This window comes from Ictidomys tridecemlineatus, chromosome 14, assembly GCF_052094955.1.
Source record: "Ictidomys tridecemlineatus isolate mIctTri1 chromosome 14, mIctTri1.hap1, whole genome shotgun sequence".
NCBI classification, from domain to species: domain Eukaryota; kingdom Metazoa; phylum Chordata; class Mammalia; order Rodentia; family Sciuridae; genus Ictidomys; species Ictidomys tridecemlineatus.
Window position 1 is genome coordinate 5839318 of NC_135490.1, and position 16329 is coordinate 5855646.

Consider the following 16329-nt stretch of genomic DNA (forward strand, 5'->3'; position numbering starts at 1 on the left):
CTGGCAGGGAGAGACTGGAGCAGATCTGGCTCTAGGCCCAGAACATTGGCAGGAGGTAAAGGCTTTGCAGGAGCCCTATTTTTTTTTCCTGTTGTTTATTTATTTATTTATTTTGTACTGAGGATTGAACCCAGGGGCACTTTACCACCGAGCTATGTACATCCTCTGGCTCTTTTTATTTTTTATTTTGAGACAGGGTCTCACTAAGTTGCTGAGGCTGACACTGAACTTGCGATTCTCTTGTCTCAGCCTTCAGAGTCACTGGGATTACAGTGTACACCAATGCACCCGGTTAGGGAGATCCTTTGGAAGGCTAAGGTGGCACCATTCTGGCTCAGCAGGGCAGCTTGGGACAAAGGAATGGGCCCAGGACTTTTCGACAAAGTTAAACAGGTGAGCACACTGGAGCATATAACCATTCCTCTCAGCTTCCTTCTGTCACTGGTGTGTTGCTGCTGCCCACACACCTGTACCCACCCCCACCTTTATTGGAAGCCAGCTCTGCAGAGTCCCTCCTCTGCCCTCATAGCATGTCCTCACTGCCCTGGGGGCTGTCTCCCCTTCTCAGGGCTTCAGACAGAGGCAACGATAAGCTCCTGGCCACCCATCTCGCCCAAAGAGCTGGTCCCACCTCCAGGTGCCCTGTCTCCTTCTATTACATTTGAGAAAGTGCCAGGGCAGTTCATGCTCTTCGCTCGCCTCGTAGCTTGGGTTGTGGCGCCTTTGCAGAGTTCTTACACTCCTTCAATCTGCCGCCACCTCTCTTCAGGGTTCCTCTCCCTGTGAAACTGACCAAGGATCCAGACAGTCTCATCTCTGAACTTGTGCCTTAGGGGCCCCTTTCACAAGCACAGATCCTCTCCTCCCTTGGAAGTGACTTGGTAGAGCCATTCATACAGCACAAACATGGGACCAAAGCATCTGCTTTAGGATGAATCCTAGACTTTATCTTTTTAGTTAATGGACATTTATCTGAAATTTCCTAGGCAATTGTATTACAGACCCCCAAATGAAGTAAGGTCTAATTCCTGCCCTAGAAACACGTGCAGTCTCCAGAATGATAATCCAAATAAAAAGACTGGCTTGGTGAAGGACCGTGGGCTTATTCTCAGGAATTCTGCCTGGAGACATGTGTGAAGCTGCCGGCAGAGATGCCCACAGAGATTCGGATGAGAAACCTAACCTCAGTGTTCAGACATTTATAAGTTCCACCTTCTGCCCTGCTCTTAGCTACTAAGATACAGTGTGACCTTGTGGTCTTTGATACAGCCCCTTTCTGCTTCCAGTTCTTCCACAGTCCACTGAGAGAGAACAAGAGACAGAGAGCTTGCATAAGAAGCCGTTATAGAATTATGAGGTAGAAAGAAAAGATGGACAGTCAGATGCAGATAGTCCAGCCCTTCCTGAGAGCCAGGGCTCCAGGTGCATGTTCCTAAGCACCATGACAGAGGTAATCCTAACCTGTAGAGTCCAGAGCCAGGCTGGGAAGTTCCTCTCATCCTGGCCATCCCAACAAGACCAAGACTCGCCCAGGCCTAATGCCAAGGGACTTACCAGAAATACAGTAGTTTGTTCTCCCAGTAACAAACCTGTAAAAAAAGAGGCCACATTGGCCTCCCCAGAAGGGCCATTTTTCCCCAGCCTGTGCCATCAACCAGGAAGACTGCTGGACACCAGGCGCATAGTCAGATTCCCTGTCCGTGGGCCAAGAAGGAGGTATGAATTGGACTGGGAAGTGAAAAATTATTTTTTAATTTCTACAATCTATTTTTAAAAAAAAGTACTCAGCTCCTCATTCAAAAGTTCCTGCAAACATTTTCAACCCAATAAGTTAAGCACCTGGGAAAATATGGGTCTGAGTCCCTGAAGGGGCAGCAGAATCCCACAGAAGTGAGGTGACACTGGCCAGGGCCACATACGCATCAACCTCTGAGTACAGGATTCACCATGATACAGGGTCCCATTTCTATAGCATATGCCCCTTCCTCACCCCACCCTCGTGTAGGCCAAGTAGAGGGTTTCCCAGTGACAGGAGTTACACTTTCCATGACAACAGGGAAGGACAGCCCAGGATCCAAAGGAAATTCAGCCAATGCAGGGACCAGTCCTGGGCAGTAGTGTCAATGACCCATCCCCAGAACGCATAAACTGGAGATGCAGAGGCACAGGAAGGGGTCTCACACATGCTGCCGCGGCTCATCCTCCCCACCCTATGGCCAAGAGAAACATACTGACTGTGGTCTTCATACCCAGTTTGCCCTGGAGATTTCCCTGTGCCCTTCCTTCTATTCCACCGCCATCACTTACTGCCAGGCTAGACACTCTGCTGCCTGCCCCACTGAATATGCCTCCCGCTGAACCTGCCTCAGCCTCCACACCAGCTGCTGGTCTCACACCCTTCTCCCCCGCTGTGCACATAATCCCACCTGGAAGCTTTAGTTGCACCTGCCCTCTATTCACAAAGCCCAAACTCCTCTGCCTGATCTTAAGGTCTTCCTTCTCTGGCTCCTTACTGCCCCTACAAGGGAGCCAGTTGCTGGACAGGGGAGCACAGCTCCCAAGTATGGGTGATACAACAGAAGGCTGACTAACACAGGATGCTAGGAAACAGACTTATTATTTTGAAAATGAAAAAGTAAAGTGAAAACAGCAAGCATTTATCCTGACTGTTCTACCCAAACTGTACCTCAGGACAAGCAAATATTCTATAAGTTGAAATCTGTTTGTTGTTATAAAGAATTCAGCTAATAAATGAAGAAGGAATGAAAGCATTATAATAGCACCGTTTGTGACTCTCGCGAAACGATGGATCCAGCCCACAGCACTCAATGGCAGTGCAGACCTGCACCTGATTAGGCTCAGTTTTCCAACTGCAGGTTTACGTGAAAAACGGGACAAGGACACACAACAAGATCCAGTCTCCGGAGGCTCTCCAGGAAAAGCTTTGATTTTTTGGCAAACATATGACAAGAAAATTAAAGAAACCTAGAGACTAAAAAGACACTTAAGAGTCATTATCAACAGAGACAACTTACAGTGTCACTGAGATACTAATTTTAACAAGAAAGAACTAGACAAATGGAAATTTGTGCACTGGATATTTAGTGATTTTTAAAAAGTGACAGTTAATTTGTTTCAAAGTGATAATATGGCACTTGGGTTATATTTTTAAAAACAGTCCACACATCTCTTAGAGAGACATACAAGATGCAAGGATGTGTCGTCTGATTTTTGCTTTAAAAGAGTACTAACAGGGGAACAGTGATTGGGGGCATAGGTAAACAGCCAGTCATTAATTAATCTTTGTTGAAGCTGGAGGATGGATCTTCTATGCTCTACTTTTGCACACTTAAATTTTCTATATTAAAAAAATTGGTTTATAGGGCAACAATTGGGGCTAGAGTTGTATCTCAGTGATAGAGTGCTCACCTAGCATGCACAAGGCCCTGGGTTCAAACCTTGGCGCTGCAAAATAAATAAATAAATGGCAAGAATTGAACTTAAAGGAGAGAAATAGACTCAAAATAAGAAAGCCAGGTGAACTGGAGCCCTCCAGCTTCACCTCTAAATCCCCTGGGGCAGCTGCTCTGGTGAATGCACCTCATAGGGCCTGGTGAGGAGGACTTGCACAGTTTTCCTCTGTAAATCTTGATATTCCTATTCAAGGCCACTCTCACCGCCTACACCCCCAGAGAGAGCACAAGAAAAGGGGTTTACAAGACACTCTGCAGCCTGGGTCAGACTAAACATACCCCTCCTGCATTCCAGCGTGGGGATCCACGTTGGAGGGCTGAAACGGGCCTGGAGTTTTGTCCCCTCTTCCCTCTCAGCCTGAACACCAGGCGCTGCACCTCACACCAACCTGTGTGTCCACTGTCACCCATGATACGGCTGCCTGTGCCAGGGTGCGGACGTGTAACTCCCTTCAGATGCACTTGGAGCACGGGGCTCCATCTGCACCAGTTTTGGCTGTGATGGAGGGGTGGGGCGAGGCAGGGGAAGGCGGTCATTGCCCTGAAGGAGACAGCAAGAGCCCCTGGGCATCTCTACCTCACAATCTCAGCTATGATCCCATGTGCTACTGGATCCTGCTCTACTTCCATGTCTTCTAACTCTCCCAGGCCAGGTGGAAGCTATTCTGAAGGCTCTGTTTGCTTCCCAGCCTTCAAGGCTCCACGGGAGGCTGCACAAGAGCCAGCCTCCCGCCCTGTCCTCTGCTGATACTTCCCCATGCAAACCCCAACTCAGCTCTCAGGACTCCACTGACCAGTGTCCTTCCAGCAAGCCTGGACTCTCCTTCTAGCACCAAGACAGGTCTAGGCTTCTGGGGTATCCCCAGGGCTCCCAGTAACACAGATTTGACCCCTGCAGATCTTCAACTGCCCTGGGCCTGCACACTCACTTCATTTCCTGTGCCAGGTCTACACTGCTGTGATTCAGAGAGCATCTTGCTCGTTTTTTATCTCCACAGCCCAAGTGTGAGGCTCATAGGAAGTGGGCAGAAGAAAAGGATGTGTCTGGTGCTGGCCTTTGTAACCAGCACTGCCCTCTATTGAATCTCCACAGCTTCCTAGAACCTCCCACACTGAATAAGCTTATCCAGAAACCAAACTGACCACTCTGAAGTCATGATTTCCCAAGACTGATTTTTATATTTTAGTGGACAAAATTAGTCCATCAAGCCCAAGACATCACAGCTACTGTTGCTTAATGAGTCAGGTAGCCACACAAACTTGTCTGACACAGATGATGTGGATTCAGGTTTGCTGTCCAGCAGGCTCACAGAGGTCAGTGTTAATATGGTGGCTATGGTCTGGGCAAAGATGCTGTCAACCTGAGCGGTTCTCCTGAGGGATGCTGGATTTTAAATATCTCCAAAGAGTTCTACAGCAGCCTTTCTCACCATTTCTGTGTCTGGATTGATTTCTTCCTCTTAAAAACACAGATATTCAAGCAAAGAGAGGTCTACTGAGTAACCCAAAATCATACAGCAGGAAAGCGAGGGCACAGGACAGATCCCAGGTTTCCTCAGCAGACAGATGAACCAACCCCTCCTGGAGCTGCTGGGCTCCTGTTCCCCTTCTGAGTTGCAGGTTGCCAGCTACAGCTCACATGACCCAGCCAGCACTGCATCCAAAGTCAAACGGCCTGCAACCCTCACTTGAAGAGGCACCAGTTTAAAACTTATAAACAGCCAGGGGTGTAGCTCAGAGGTAGAATGCATGCTTAGTTTACATGCTTAAGTCTCTGAAACCCAAAGGACACTCTAAGTTGGCTATATAAGAGTTTATATACTCTTAAGACGAAAAAACATCTTTTTTTACACATACCTTTCCCATTTGATCATCTATTATTAACAGCTCCCTCAATCAATTCCCAATTTTGCTTTATTGAAGGGATCAGACTTTGGGAGCCAGTCTGGCTCACTAATCTCAGAGAAATTGTCTTTGGTGCTGAGTGACTTTAAACAGTAACTTTTATGACTATTTAAAAATATAGATACACACATGCCTACATAGGGATGGTTAAGTGGAAAGTCAAGGATTAATGCCTAGTGTGATTATCTTGTGATGGTAAGATTACCAACTATTTGCACACTGGTTCATCCAAGTGTTTCATTTTGCCATATTAAACATGCATTGAGTTTAATAGAAGGATAATTAAAGTTTTAATGATACTATTAAAAAAAAACAACACTACTTGTTTTTCTGAAGCCATCTTTGCCTGGAAAACATTTTCCTTTTCAAATAAGAGGTCTTTTCCTATTTACTGTGCACTCTGTGGGAACCACATTCTTTATTTAGGGTCAAGTTAAGTTCTCGCTATGTGCTAGGGACAAGTTTTATTTGTTGTTTGTCTTTCCCCGCCTACTCAATTTTGAGGGGCAACTTGTATTATTGCCTCTCTTTACCTGGTTTGATTTATGATCTTAGAAGTCAGGTCATTCTTTCCTAGGTCGAAGAAAAGAAAGGGAAAAAAAAAAAAAAAAGGTCTCCTTCACCTAATACCTGATAAAATATCTGAAAAGGTCATTGCAGACCTTGACAGAGACACATACGATTTCAACCTAACCTGATAAAACAACAACTAGAAAACTTTTATCAGAAGAAAATGTAACTTGCCATTTCCCAGCTCAATTGATGAACTTTTTTTTATCTGAAATGACAGACATCGTAAGATAGGAAAAGCTCCAGATAAGAAACCAAATTGAGTTGTCCTGAATCAGATCCGATTGCCTGCCCCTGGTTCAAACTCCCACACCTGCTTAGAACAGGTCAATGAGCGCCTCTTGGCATGGTCCTGGAGGGGTTTGAAAACATTGCAAAAGTGGTGAACTTTGAGACTCCAGCGTTTATTCTGCGATTATAATTAACCTGCTCACCAGTTGCTATCGATCCGTTCCAAACAGAGGTGATAAAGTTTGACTAGATTTCTGGAGGTAGAAATGGAGATTTAAAATGGGAGAGAAAGAGAAAGAAAAAAAAAAGAAGTTGAAAAAATAATTTAAGGACTCAATTCTAAGAAGCAAAACTAGCTCTGCAATTGGGGGATCCCAAAGCCCATGGTCTAATCATCCTTAAAATTTCCCAGCAAATTTGAGTGGTGACGTCTTAATTTCTCATTCTCCAAAACAATGTATATTTATCCATGATCATTCAATTCAGAGTGAAAGACTCAAATTCCACCTGCAGAGGCTTTTTAATAACTACAGACACAGAATGGCTTCCCTGCCTGGACTACCTGCATCTTTATAGGGGAAAAGATATTTTAAAACATCAAGTCAATTATTGGGCTCCTGCAAAATGCAGAAGGCCAGAGAACCAACTTCCCTCCATTCAGATAAGAAGCTGGACTATCCCGCTCAATTCTGATTACAGAGCAGTAATAGATAAAACCACCGGCCACCTGCCAGAAAGAAGAAAACTTCCACTGACTGGCTGCTGGGTTCACTCAAGCCAGTTCCCCAGGGCCCTTCTGCCTGGGGTCTTAGTCAGTCTTGATCCATGCCTCATGCTCATCTTTATTAAGATCAGAATTATCACAGTTTTCTCCTCCTTTCTCTGAAGATGTTAGAGAAAAGCAAAAATAGGGAAGATTACAGCCTGCTTTCAGGAAAGGCGATTTGGAGAGAGCCACATGGTTTGCTCCCATAAGCAGACAACTGTCTCCCCAGAGTTGGGAGAATCCTCCAGGGTGGAGGGTTGGAGTTCAGGGAACCTCTCTCCAACTCCCTGCACACCAGGATCCAGAGGCTGAAGAGGAAGTTGGTGCAATTCCTGGGATTCCTGCCACTGCATTCACTGAAAGGTACTCAAGGGAGACCACACCCGCACTGGATGGGAGGCTGCCAGCCGCTGGGGGTGGAGCTGAGGGGAGAAGGAGCCTCTAGCCCCTCATATCTGGTGGTTCTGAAGGACCAGGCCTCACCTTCAATGTGGCAAACGTGAAGTGAGGGAGAGTGGGTGGCACGACCCCAGAGGCTGGATGTCCTGCGACTCTGAGCTGGAGCTGTTGCTCGCTCCCGGTGAGCAGATCAGTTCATCTTTCTGAGCATCTGTTTCCCTCCAGAACAAAGGAGCTCATCATACCCACCTCTCCAGGAAAGGCTTGAAGTCCCTGTCAATGATGATTTCCTTACTGGTGACAAAGGACCAACTTATTCCTCACAACGGGCTCAAGTACCAGGTTGTTAGCTGGGATCCAAACATTAAAGTACCCAAACTAGACCTTTATTTTATGTAAATTAAAGCACATTGGAGGCTATCCCTATTATCATCCCACTCATCCTCCTGTCTTGAGGAAGTGACAAAGGAATAGCGATATAGATAACCAATAAAATGTGGAGAACTCCATCCGTGAAGTGTGACATGGCCTATCCAAGGTCAGTTAGGTCCCTTCAAGTTCTTAGAGCTGCCTGAAAGGACTGCTTTCTTCTAGAACACGGCAAGGAAAGACTAGCACCCCTTGGTCTTTCTTCTGCAAACTGAAGCAGCATTGGCAACGGCTTTCGGCTTTCGCTCTAAAATTCCGTCCAACTTCATTGTTTAAAAGGACAGGGATAAAAATATGGTTTAAAAGAATCACCAACTAGGTTAGTGGTTTTCCAGCAAGTTCCGACCCCAGAATAGCCTGAGGGTCAACTCCCAAAAGGAGAGGTCACTGGGCCAGAAGGTGAGTGTTGTGCCCATAAGGGGACTTCAGGAAGTTCACGGGTGTAAGGGTGGGGGCATCTGACAATCGCTGACTTATCTGCTGCTGCTATAAACTCAGATCAGGAGACAGAATCCCACCCCCTTAGTAAAACAGCATCTTGGTGATTAAGCAAAATCAAAAGCTAAATTCAGGACTGCAGGTAAGGATGGTGTTCATCTGGAAGGTTCTTGAAGACATTTTTAGGACCAAGGACTCCCAAGGAATTTACCAGAGAACAGGTAAAAATTCAATAAACATTCAATAAACAAATTCAATAAACATCAATCTATGTTTTAAAGCACTTTTCCTGTGTATCCATAAACACTAAATAGAAAATTCTTTAAAAAAACAAAAACAAAAACAAAAACCAGGAGACAGACTATCAGGAAGTAGATTCATGAATAATATAGGCCTGTTTTTAAAAACTTAATTGGCTTAATAAGTTTTCAAAAATAGGTAATAGCATTCACATTCTTCAAAATTCCAAAGGTTCAGACCAGTGCAGTGGAGCACACCTGTAATCCCAGCACCTCAGGAGGCTGAGGAAGGAGGATTGCAAGTTTGAGGCCTGCCTCAGAAACTTTGTGAATCCCTGCTTCAAAATAAAAAATTAAAAGGACAGGGATGTAGCTCAGCAGTAAAGCACCTCTGCATTCAATCCCCACTACCTAAAACAAAACAAACTCTAAAGGTACCTCCATACCCATGTATATATGCAGTATTGTTCACAAGAGCAAGAGGTGAAGCAGCTCAAGAGTCCACCTATGCATGAATGTGCAAACAAAATGTGCTCTATACTACAAATAGATTCAGCCTTAAAGAGGAAATTGGCACATACTACAGTGTAGATGAGCTTTGAAGACATTCTGTTAATTGAAACACCAAAGAACAAATGCTGTATGATTTCATGTACATGAAGTAGCTAATCAACTGCATAAAGACAGAGAGCAGAATGGGAGTTTCTAGGGACTGAGGGCCTGGAAGAAATTGGGAGTGATTTTTTTCTTTTTCTGAGGTATTGGAGATTGACCTAGGGCAGCTGTACCACTGAGCTACATCCCCTGACCTTTTTATTTTTGTTTGTTTATTTTAAGACAGGGTCTCACTAAGTTGTTCAAGCTGGCCTCAAATTTGCCATGCTCCTGCCTCAGTCTCCTAAGTAGCTGGGATTAAAGGCATGCAGCACAATGCCCAGTTGGGAGCTATTTTTTAATGAATATTAAGTTTCAGTTTTGCAAGATAAAAAAGTTCTGAAGATCTGTTAACACAGCAATATGAATATACTTAACACTACTAAACTGTACACATAAATATAAGATAATTAAAAATTTTTAAGCCAATCTAATTTTAACTTCTCTGTATTTTAAATGTATTCTTATTTACTAAATTAATAATGAAGCACATAAATGAGTACAAAAATAGTTAAAATAATTACAATCTTTTTAAAGTTCCAAGGCACAAATGTGAATGTCCTTTCCCAGCCTTATCCCTCACCCATCCTCATCCTCCCCACAGTCCACCAAAGCCACAAATTCATACTTCAAATTCTTTTTTTAAAATTTCATTCTTTTTTTTAAAGAGAGAGAGAGAGAGAGAGAGAGAGAATGAATTTTTTAATATTTATTTTTATTTCTCGGTGGTGCTGAGGATCGAACCCGGGCTGCACGCATGCCAGGCGAGCACACTACCGCTTGAGCCACATCCCCATCCATACTTCAAATTCTTTACAAATTATCTCTAGAATATCTCCAACGATAATTTGTGTATTTTCAAATGAAAACAATCTATTCTTCTTTTTTATACAGAGTATGGTGCTTTATACACTATTAAAATCCTACTGACTTCCTTAATGACCTTCATGATTATTTATGCCTACATGACACTTATGGTTCATATGTACCACATATATACAAACAGTCCCCTAATTATGTGCATTTAGGTGATTTCCAACTTTTTTTTTTTATTATGAACAGTAATGAAATGAATATGTGCTGCTTATTTGTAGAGCGAATTTCTTCCTAGAAGTCAAAATTTCTGTGTCAAACTGGGCATGGTGCTTGCCTATAATCCTAGCAGCTTGGGAGGCTGAGGCAGGAGGATCATGAGTCTCAACAAAAAGCAAGGTGCTAAACAACTCATTGAGACCCTGTCTCCAAATAAAATACAAAAAAAAAGGGAATATGGCTCAGTGGTTTAGTGCCCTTGAATTTAATCCCTGGTGCTAAATAAATAAATAAATAAATAAATCTGTGTCAAGGCTATCGACTTTGTAACTTGACTGATACCACCAGGGACCTCCATAAAGGTTGTACCAATTTACACTGCCAGCCAGGTATCAGAGTTCCTGTTTCCCCACACCTTAGAGTAGGTTTGTTTTCTTAGTACATTTAAGAAAGAAAAAAATACAGGGGGGATACAAAAGAAAATGTTATCTACAACTGCGTCCTGTACATCATTCCACCTGAGGGCTTAGAAAGTGCCTAGCAAATGTGGCCAACCTTGTGATAGGACACAATTGGGCAAGTGACAGGTCTCACTGGGGGTAGTGACATGCCCCAGGCGGCCCCAACACACCTTCCTTACTGAATTGGTTCTCTACTTAGCACCACAGACCAGTTCCAACTCTGACTGACCTGCTCAGGGTGGTAACCGGAAAGTTAAACAACTTCGGTTTTCCTGAAGACTGACAAATTGTTCTCTAGTCAAACAGGCTACTTCAGAGTTGGTCTCACAAAATAAATGAACTGGCTCTGAAAGCAACTGGCTTAATTGATAAGCAATCCCCCAAAGGTCCAAAATACACTACAGCATTTTCCACAGATCTCCACCATAAACAAACTCTTGGAGCACCTTGAGTGCCCCACCCTGCACCTAATGGAACAAAACTTTTAAAAGAAATTGGCGTTACCTGTATTTCGTTGTTATTTTCATGGAGCTTTCAAATGATTCAAAAATTTTGAGGTCCTTTGAGAATATTATAATTGCTTGTTTCTCCATGACACAAAAGAATTAATATTGCTTAGTAAAATATATTCCTTAGCCTTTCCAGGAACACCTACCACCACACTATATCTTTCAAGGCATATTTACATATAATTTCCATATCAGTCTCCTTTTCAGCCTCAATTATACACACACATTAATTCGTTGAGAGCATCAACTGTACCATGGAGTAATGTACATACACTATTTTAAGACTGCATTTCCATGAGTTTTGCCAAATGTATATACCAGTGTGACCATCACACCTGGTTATTTAATCCTCCTGCCACTGTTATTCAACACACACGGATCCCAGCCCTTGAAATGCAAAAACAGACTGCATGTTTCCACTGGCATGTGACCAGGCATCCTCCCTGCAAACACCGCCCGTGTCCAGGACGCATTTCCAGGACTCCAGTGATGGGCAACAGTATTCTGAGACCTAGTATCTGCTCACCCAGAGCGTCCCAAGAGACAGTAGACTTTGAAAGCCCTGCTTCCTCCAGCAGTTCCCCAAGGTTTCCAGGCCTCTCTCCATCCTGCCCAAGCTCCCCAGAGGCTCTCAGTTTGCCTCTTAAAGGACTCAAGCAGCCATTCCCTGTGGTTTGACCAGGGCAGGGTAGAGACTGGGGCAATATCTCCCAGATCTCTACTCAAATATTTGTCAAGTGCCCAACATGTGCCAGGCACTTAAATATGAGTAAGATTCCACACCTGCCCTCAGGAAGGTCACAGAACTCCACTTATGTGCCTAATTAATGGATTTCAATAATTGTTTCAGGGTCATTGCTCATATCAAACTTGGAATGAGTTAAAGTCCACATACATTAGTCAGGGCAGAATAATTTCTTCCAACCTAAGTGCAGGTAGCCCTGTTGCCTTTTATCATCTTGATTTTTGTCTTATTCCAATATCCAACGTAAGAACTCTGGCAAGATGTTAACTATTAATACCAAAGCAGGTAATACTTCACAGAAAAATAAAGGTGTAGTCTTATTTCTCCTCATTGAATTAGTCTTTGTGGTTTTACTTGTGTTAATAAATACATTTTTAAGCAAAAGACGGGCCATGTTGCATTATTTCATGGCACTACACAGTATATTGATAAGTGAGGACATATCTTCTTTTTTTCTTTCATTTTGTTTTTGTTTTAACTGCAGGTTCTTTTCTTGGCCAACTCCTTCAACACCCAGTGCAGGGCTGGGGTTGCAGCTCAGTGGTAAAAGCGCTTGTCTAGCCCGTGTGAGGCACTGGGTTCGAAGCTCAGCACCATATAAATAAATACATAGGTAGATAAATAAATAAATAAAGGTATTGTGTTGGTCTACAACTAAAAAGGAAAAAAAAGCCCAGTGCAGATTGCACCACTTAGGTGAAGACTTCTAGACACTCACACGGAGGGAAGAACCGTCTCTGCTTTCTCTTCTTTGTTCCCAGCTAATTCCCCTAGACCAGGTCAGGGAGTCATTTACCTATTTCATGTCTACTTATGACCAACCATCCCATTCACTGGAGACTGTTCAGGTCAGCACTAAAAGTTCTGGGAATCTCCTCAGTCCAGTGGGGGGAAAAAAACACAGAAAAATTGGTCACTGTACATAACAGTGAGTGTGTTTAATAAAATGTCATGATTTATGAAGGGACAAAGCCAAATACTATACATCACAAGTGTCACCTTATCTAACTTAAGACAACATTAAAAGTAGTCGTGATGATCCCATTTTACAGAAAAGGCACCTGGAACCCAGACTAGGTCTGCCCAACTTCAAACACCTGTGCTCTTTCCAGCGCACTGTATCACCACCTCAGAGGTGGGTGGTCACTAGCTCCCACTGAGCTCTCAGCAAGCATCATGGAAACCATTCTCCTCCTCCCATCACCGGAGTTGGCCACCTAAGCTACCAGGCATTGACCAAAGGACCTTGTGAGGGAAGAACACATTAAGGGGCTGGGAATATGGCTCAGGGTTAAAGTGATTGCCTAGCGAGCAGGAGGCCCCAGGTTTGACGCCCCCCCCCAGCACCCCCCACACACAGAGACAGAATCTGGGGGAGTAGCTCGGGGTGGGGAGCTCCTCTAGCATGTGTTAGGCCCAGGCCCCTAGGCTCACTCTCCGTAAGGGGAAGGGGTGGGAGGGGCCACTGCTTTTGGAGGAAGTAATGCTTTTATGTAAGCCCCGCCCACCAGCAGAACATGCTGAAGATCTCAGCGCCAACAACCCACCATGCCTGGCCTTCCTACAGAGACAACACAGCACCTTCATAACTTGACCACTTAAAACTCTTGGCTGTGGCAGGAAAGAAAACCCAGGGGCTTCCTGAAAGAAGGGTGGGGCAGAGCTGAGCCAGAGCCAGGAGCAGTCCTGGCTAGATGCTCCTCAAAGGTCAGCTCCCACTGTTGACCCTGGAATTTGGGGAACCAGGACTTCAGTACCTCCCTGTGCGGAGGGCTTGCAAAGTGAAATCCAAATACCCACAGTGAGCACTCACAGTGTTGTAACTACTGCTGAGGCTGTAACTCGGAGGTCCCCAAGATCTCCTGGTCTTTAGATTTGCATCTTCCTTCTTTTTCTTAAGCAAATACCAAATTCTCACTCCAAGACTACAGGGGTTCCAAAGGAAACGCCTGAAGACTGTGGGGGCTATTCCTCCCTACTTTAAATCCTATTTTAAACCAGAGGCCCCAGAAGGGGTTCAGAAGAGACCCCAGAGAATAAGAATGCAGGGCGGAAGCGCCCTACACACCCTCCTCCAGCCACCATTATATGGAGACTCTGCCACACACACACTATCTCAAAGGTCCACCCGCAGAGATTGGTGCGGCCCCTCCTCCCCCCACCAGGGGTGCCATCTGGTTTCCCTGTGCGGGGGAAGGGGGATGCAGGCAGCCGGAGCCCCAGCCCCCAGCCCCCAGCCCCCAGCCCCGGCGCCACGTCCTTGGTTAATCAGTTTACCTGGGATGTGTATTTGGATGCCTACCCCCACTCCCAGAGAGCTACGCCGGCCACCCAGGGCCAGAGAATAATTTAAAAGGTCTTCAAAGCCAGTGCCCCCTACAGGAGCCAGTTCAATACTGGAAACAGGGAGAGAGGTAGACTTTACTCTTCAAAGCCAGAACAAAAGCAAAGGGTTTAGCACTTAGTAGGTAGTCAATAAATGTTAACTTTGTTTCTCTCTGGGCTTCCCCTCCCTCCAAAGAGCCAGCTCAATTCAAACCCGAGCCTCCAGTCCTCCTTGAAATTCCTCAGACCAGAGGTCGTTTGCATTTTGAATTAGTGGTTGCCACTTCCCTGTCTCTCTCAGCCGAAGTGCCAGGCCGAGAGATCAATTCATTCATCTACAAATCCGGGAAGTGGGGCTGATTGCAGTCCCTCCCAGGTCTGAATTGCGTCCATCATGATTTCTAAGCCCTGCCTAAAAGGGGGAAGAGGAGGTTCAAGGTGTGGAAGCAGCTGCAAAGTCTCTATTTAACCGGGAAAATAATAAAGATCCGCCCGGAGGTGTCTGGCCCCATCCCAGCCCTGAGGACGTGGGACCACGCGACCGCACAGCGCCCTGAAGACCCACCCAGCGCAGACCCCAGTTCAATCCACCCCCAGGCCGTCTCCTTGGCTGGTCCCTCCTGTTTCCGGCGTGAAACCCACCCCTCCACACACAGGAAAATCATCTGCCACCTGGAGGGATCCTCCAACTGGGCTGCCAAATGGCCTGGATCTCAGGCCCAAGCCAGTGTAATCAGGGCTCCACTGAGGCGGCTGAGGAGAGTGGGGGGGAAACCGGAGCAGAAACCCCGCGGGTCGCCAGCGCCGGCCTCCCAGGCTCCCCGGGCTGGGAGCCGGACGGACTCTGCGTCTGGGCTTGTCTCCGCTTCATCTTTTTTTTTTGGTTACCGCCCTACAGCCCATCCCCACCAGCGTGTCTTGCAGTTTGCTGGCGTTGGAAACTCATCAAGCACCCTTCCCCCGCCAACACTTTAAATCTCCAGCCCCAAGAGGGTTGGAGACCGCCAGCCTGGTGCCGGCCCCCTTTCGGGGTCCTCCCGCAGTACTCACCGAGATTGGGGTGTCGGGCGGCGGGGTTGGCCCGCCCGGGCAGGCTGTGCAGGACCGGACTGTCGAAGGGGCCGGCGGAGGCGGCGGCGGCCGCGGCCCAGGACGCGCCCACGTCGGCCATGTAGGCCGGGTAGGGGCTGGAGTAGGAGCCCGCGAAGCCCGCGCGCCCGTACTGCTCGCGGCCGGCCAGGCCCGCGCCCGCCGCCCCGCCGCCACTGCCGTAGGCCGCGGCTTCCCGGGCGGCGGCGGCGGCGGCGGCCGCCAGGGACCCTGTGGTCCCCGGGAAGGAGAAGCGCGGGGACACCGGCGGCGGCGTGTAGGCGGCCCCCTCGGCTCCCGCCTGGCTCCAGCCTGGGCTGCCCTGCTGTGTCCCAGGAGCGGCGCCCGACGGGGCCGCGCCCGAGCTGCCGCCCGAGGCGGCTCCGGTGGCAGCACCCCCGCCACCACCCTGGAGGTAGGACAGGCCCAGCACCGAGGAAGGCACCCGCGGCGTGGGCACGTAGACCGGCGAGGACGCAGCGCCCGCGCCGTGCATGAAGGCGCCGGGGCCGCCCGCCTCGTAGGCCCCCGGCGGCGGCCCGTGGTTGGCGGCCATGGCCAGGCTCTGGTACATGGCCCCTGGGAGCTCTTCGCGTCGCCCTCCTCGCTGGTCAAGGAGCCGCGCGGGGAGAGAAGACCACAGGACTAGTAATGGACGTGTGAGGGACTGTCACAAAAATGATTAAAAACCAAAGGGAAAAAAACCAAGGCCCTCAAAGATGTAGGCATATTAAATCCAGCATCGAGCAAAGGCTCAGGGCTCCCGTTTACTCAGGAAAATCAAAATTGCAGTTTTGGTGGTTCCGGAAGGTGGTGCAGGAGGGGCCTCTCCGCCCGCCCGGGGCCTGGAGGTCTGGAGCGCTCGGGGCGGCACAAAACGCAAGGTGGTGCCTGGGCGCTGGTGTGGGGGCACGCGCCTTCGGGTAACCCTCTCGCCACGTCCGGAGGCCTGGGTCCTGCGCGGGTCGCTGGGCACTGCTCCAGAACACCCGCAGCGCCAGTCGGAAGCCTCCAATTCCGAAGGCCTAGAGGACTCCTCCGCCTCGCGGCATCCAGGGTCCTAA

General features: G+C 47.3%; 1 protein-coding gene across 3 annotated transcripts in view; it reads right to left on the bottom strand.

Moving 5' to 3' along the window:
• The window catches only part of Gata4 (GATA binding protein 4), a 71987-nt gene that overhangs the window by 25941 nt on the left and 29717 nt on the right, over positions 1 to 16329 (bottom strand). For all 3 annotated transcript variants that reach the window (XM_078030777.1, XM_078030778.1, XM_078030776.1), the window contains exon 2: positions 15227 to 16325. In XM_078030777.1, coding sequence (XP_077886903.1) covers positions 15227 to 15839 — 613 coding nt within the window. In that variant the 5' untranslated portion in view covers positions 15840 to 16325. The remainder of the gene's footprint in view (positions 1 to 15226; positions 16326 to 16329) is intronic.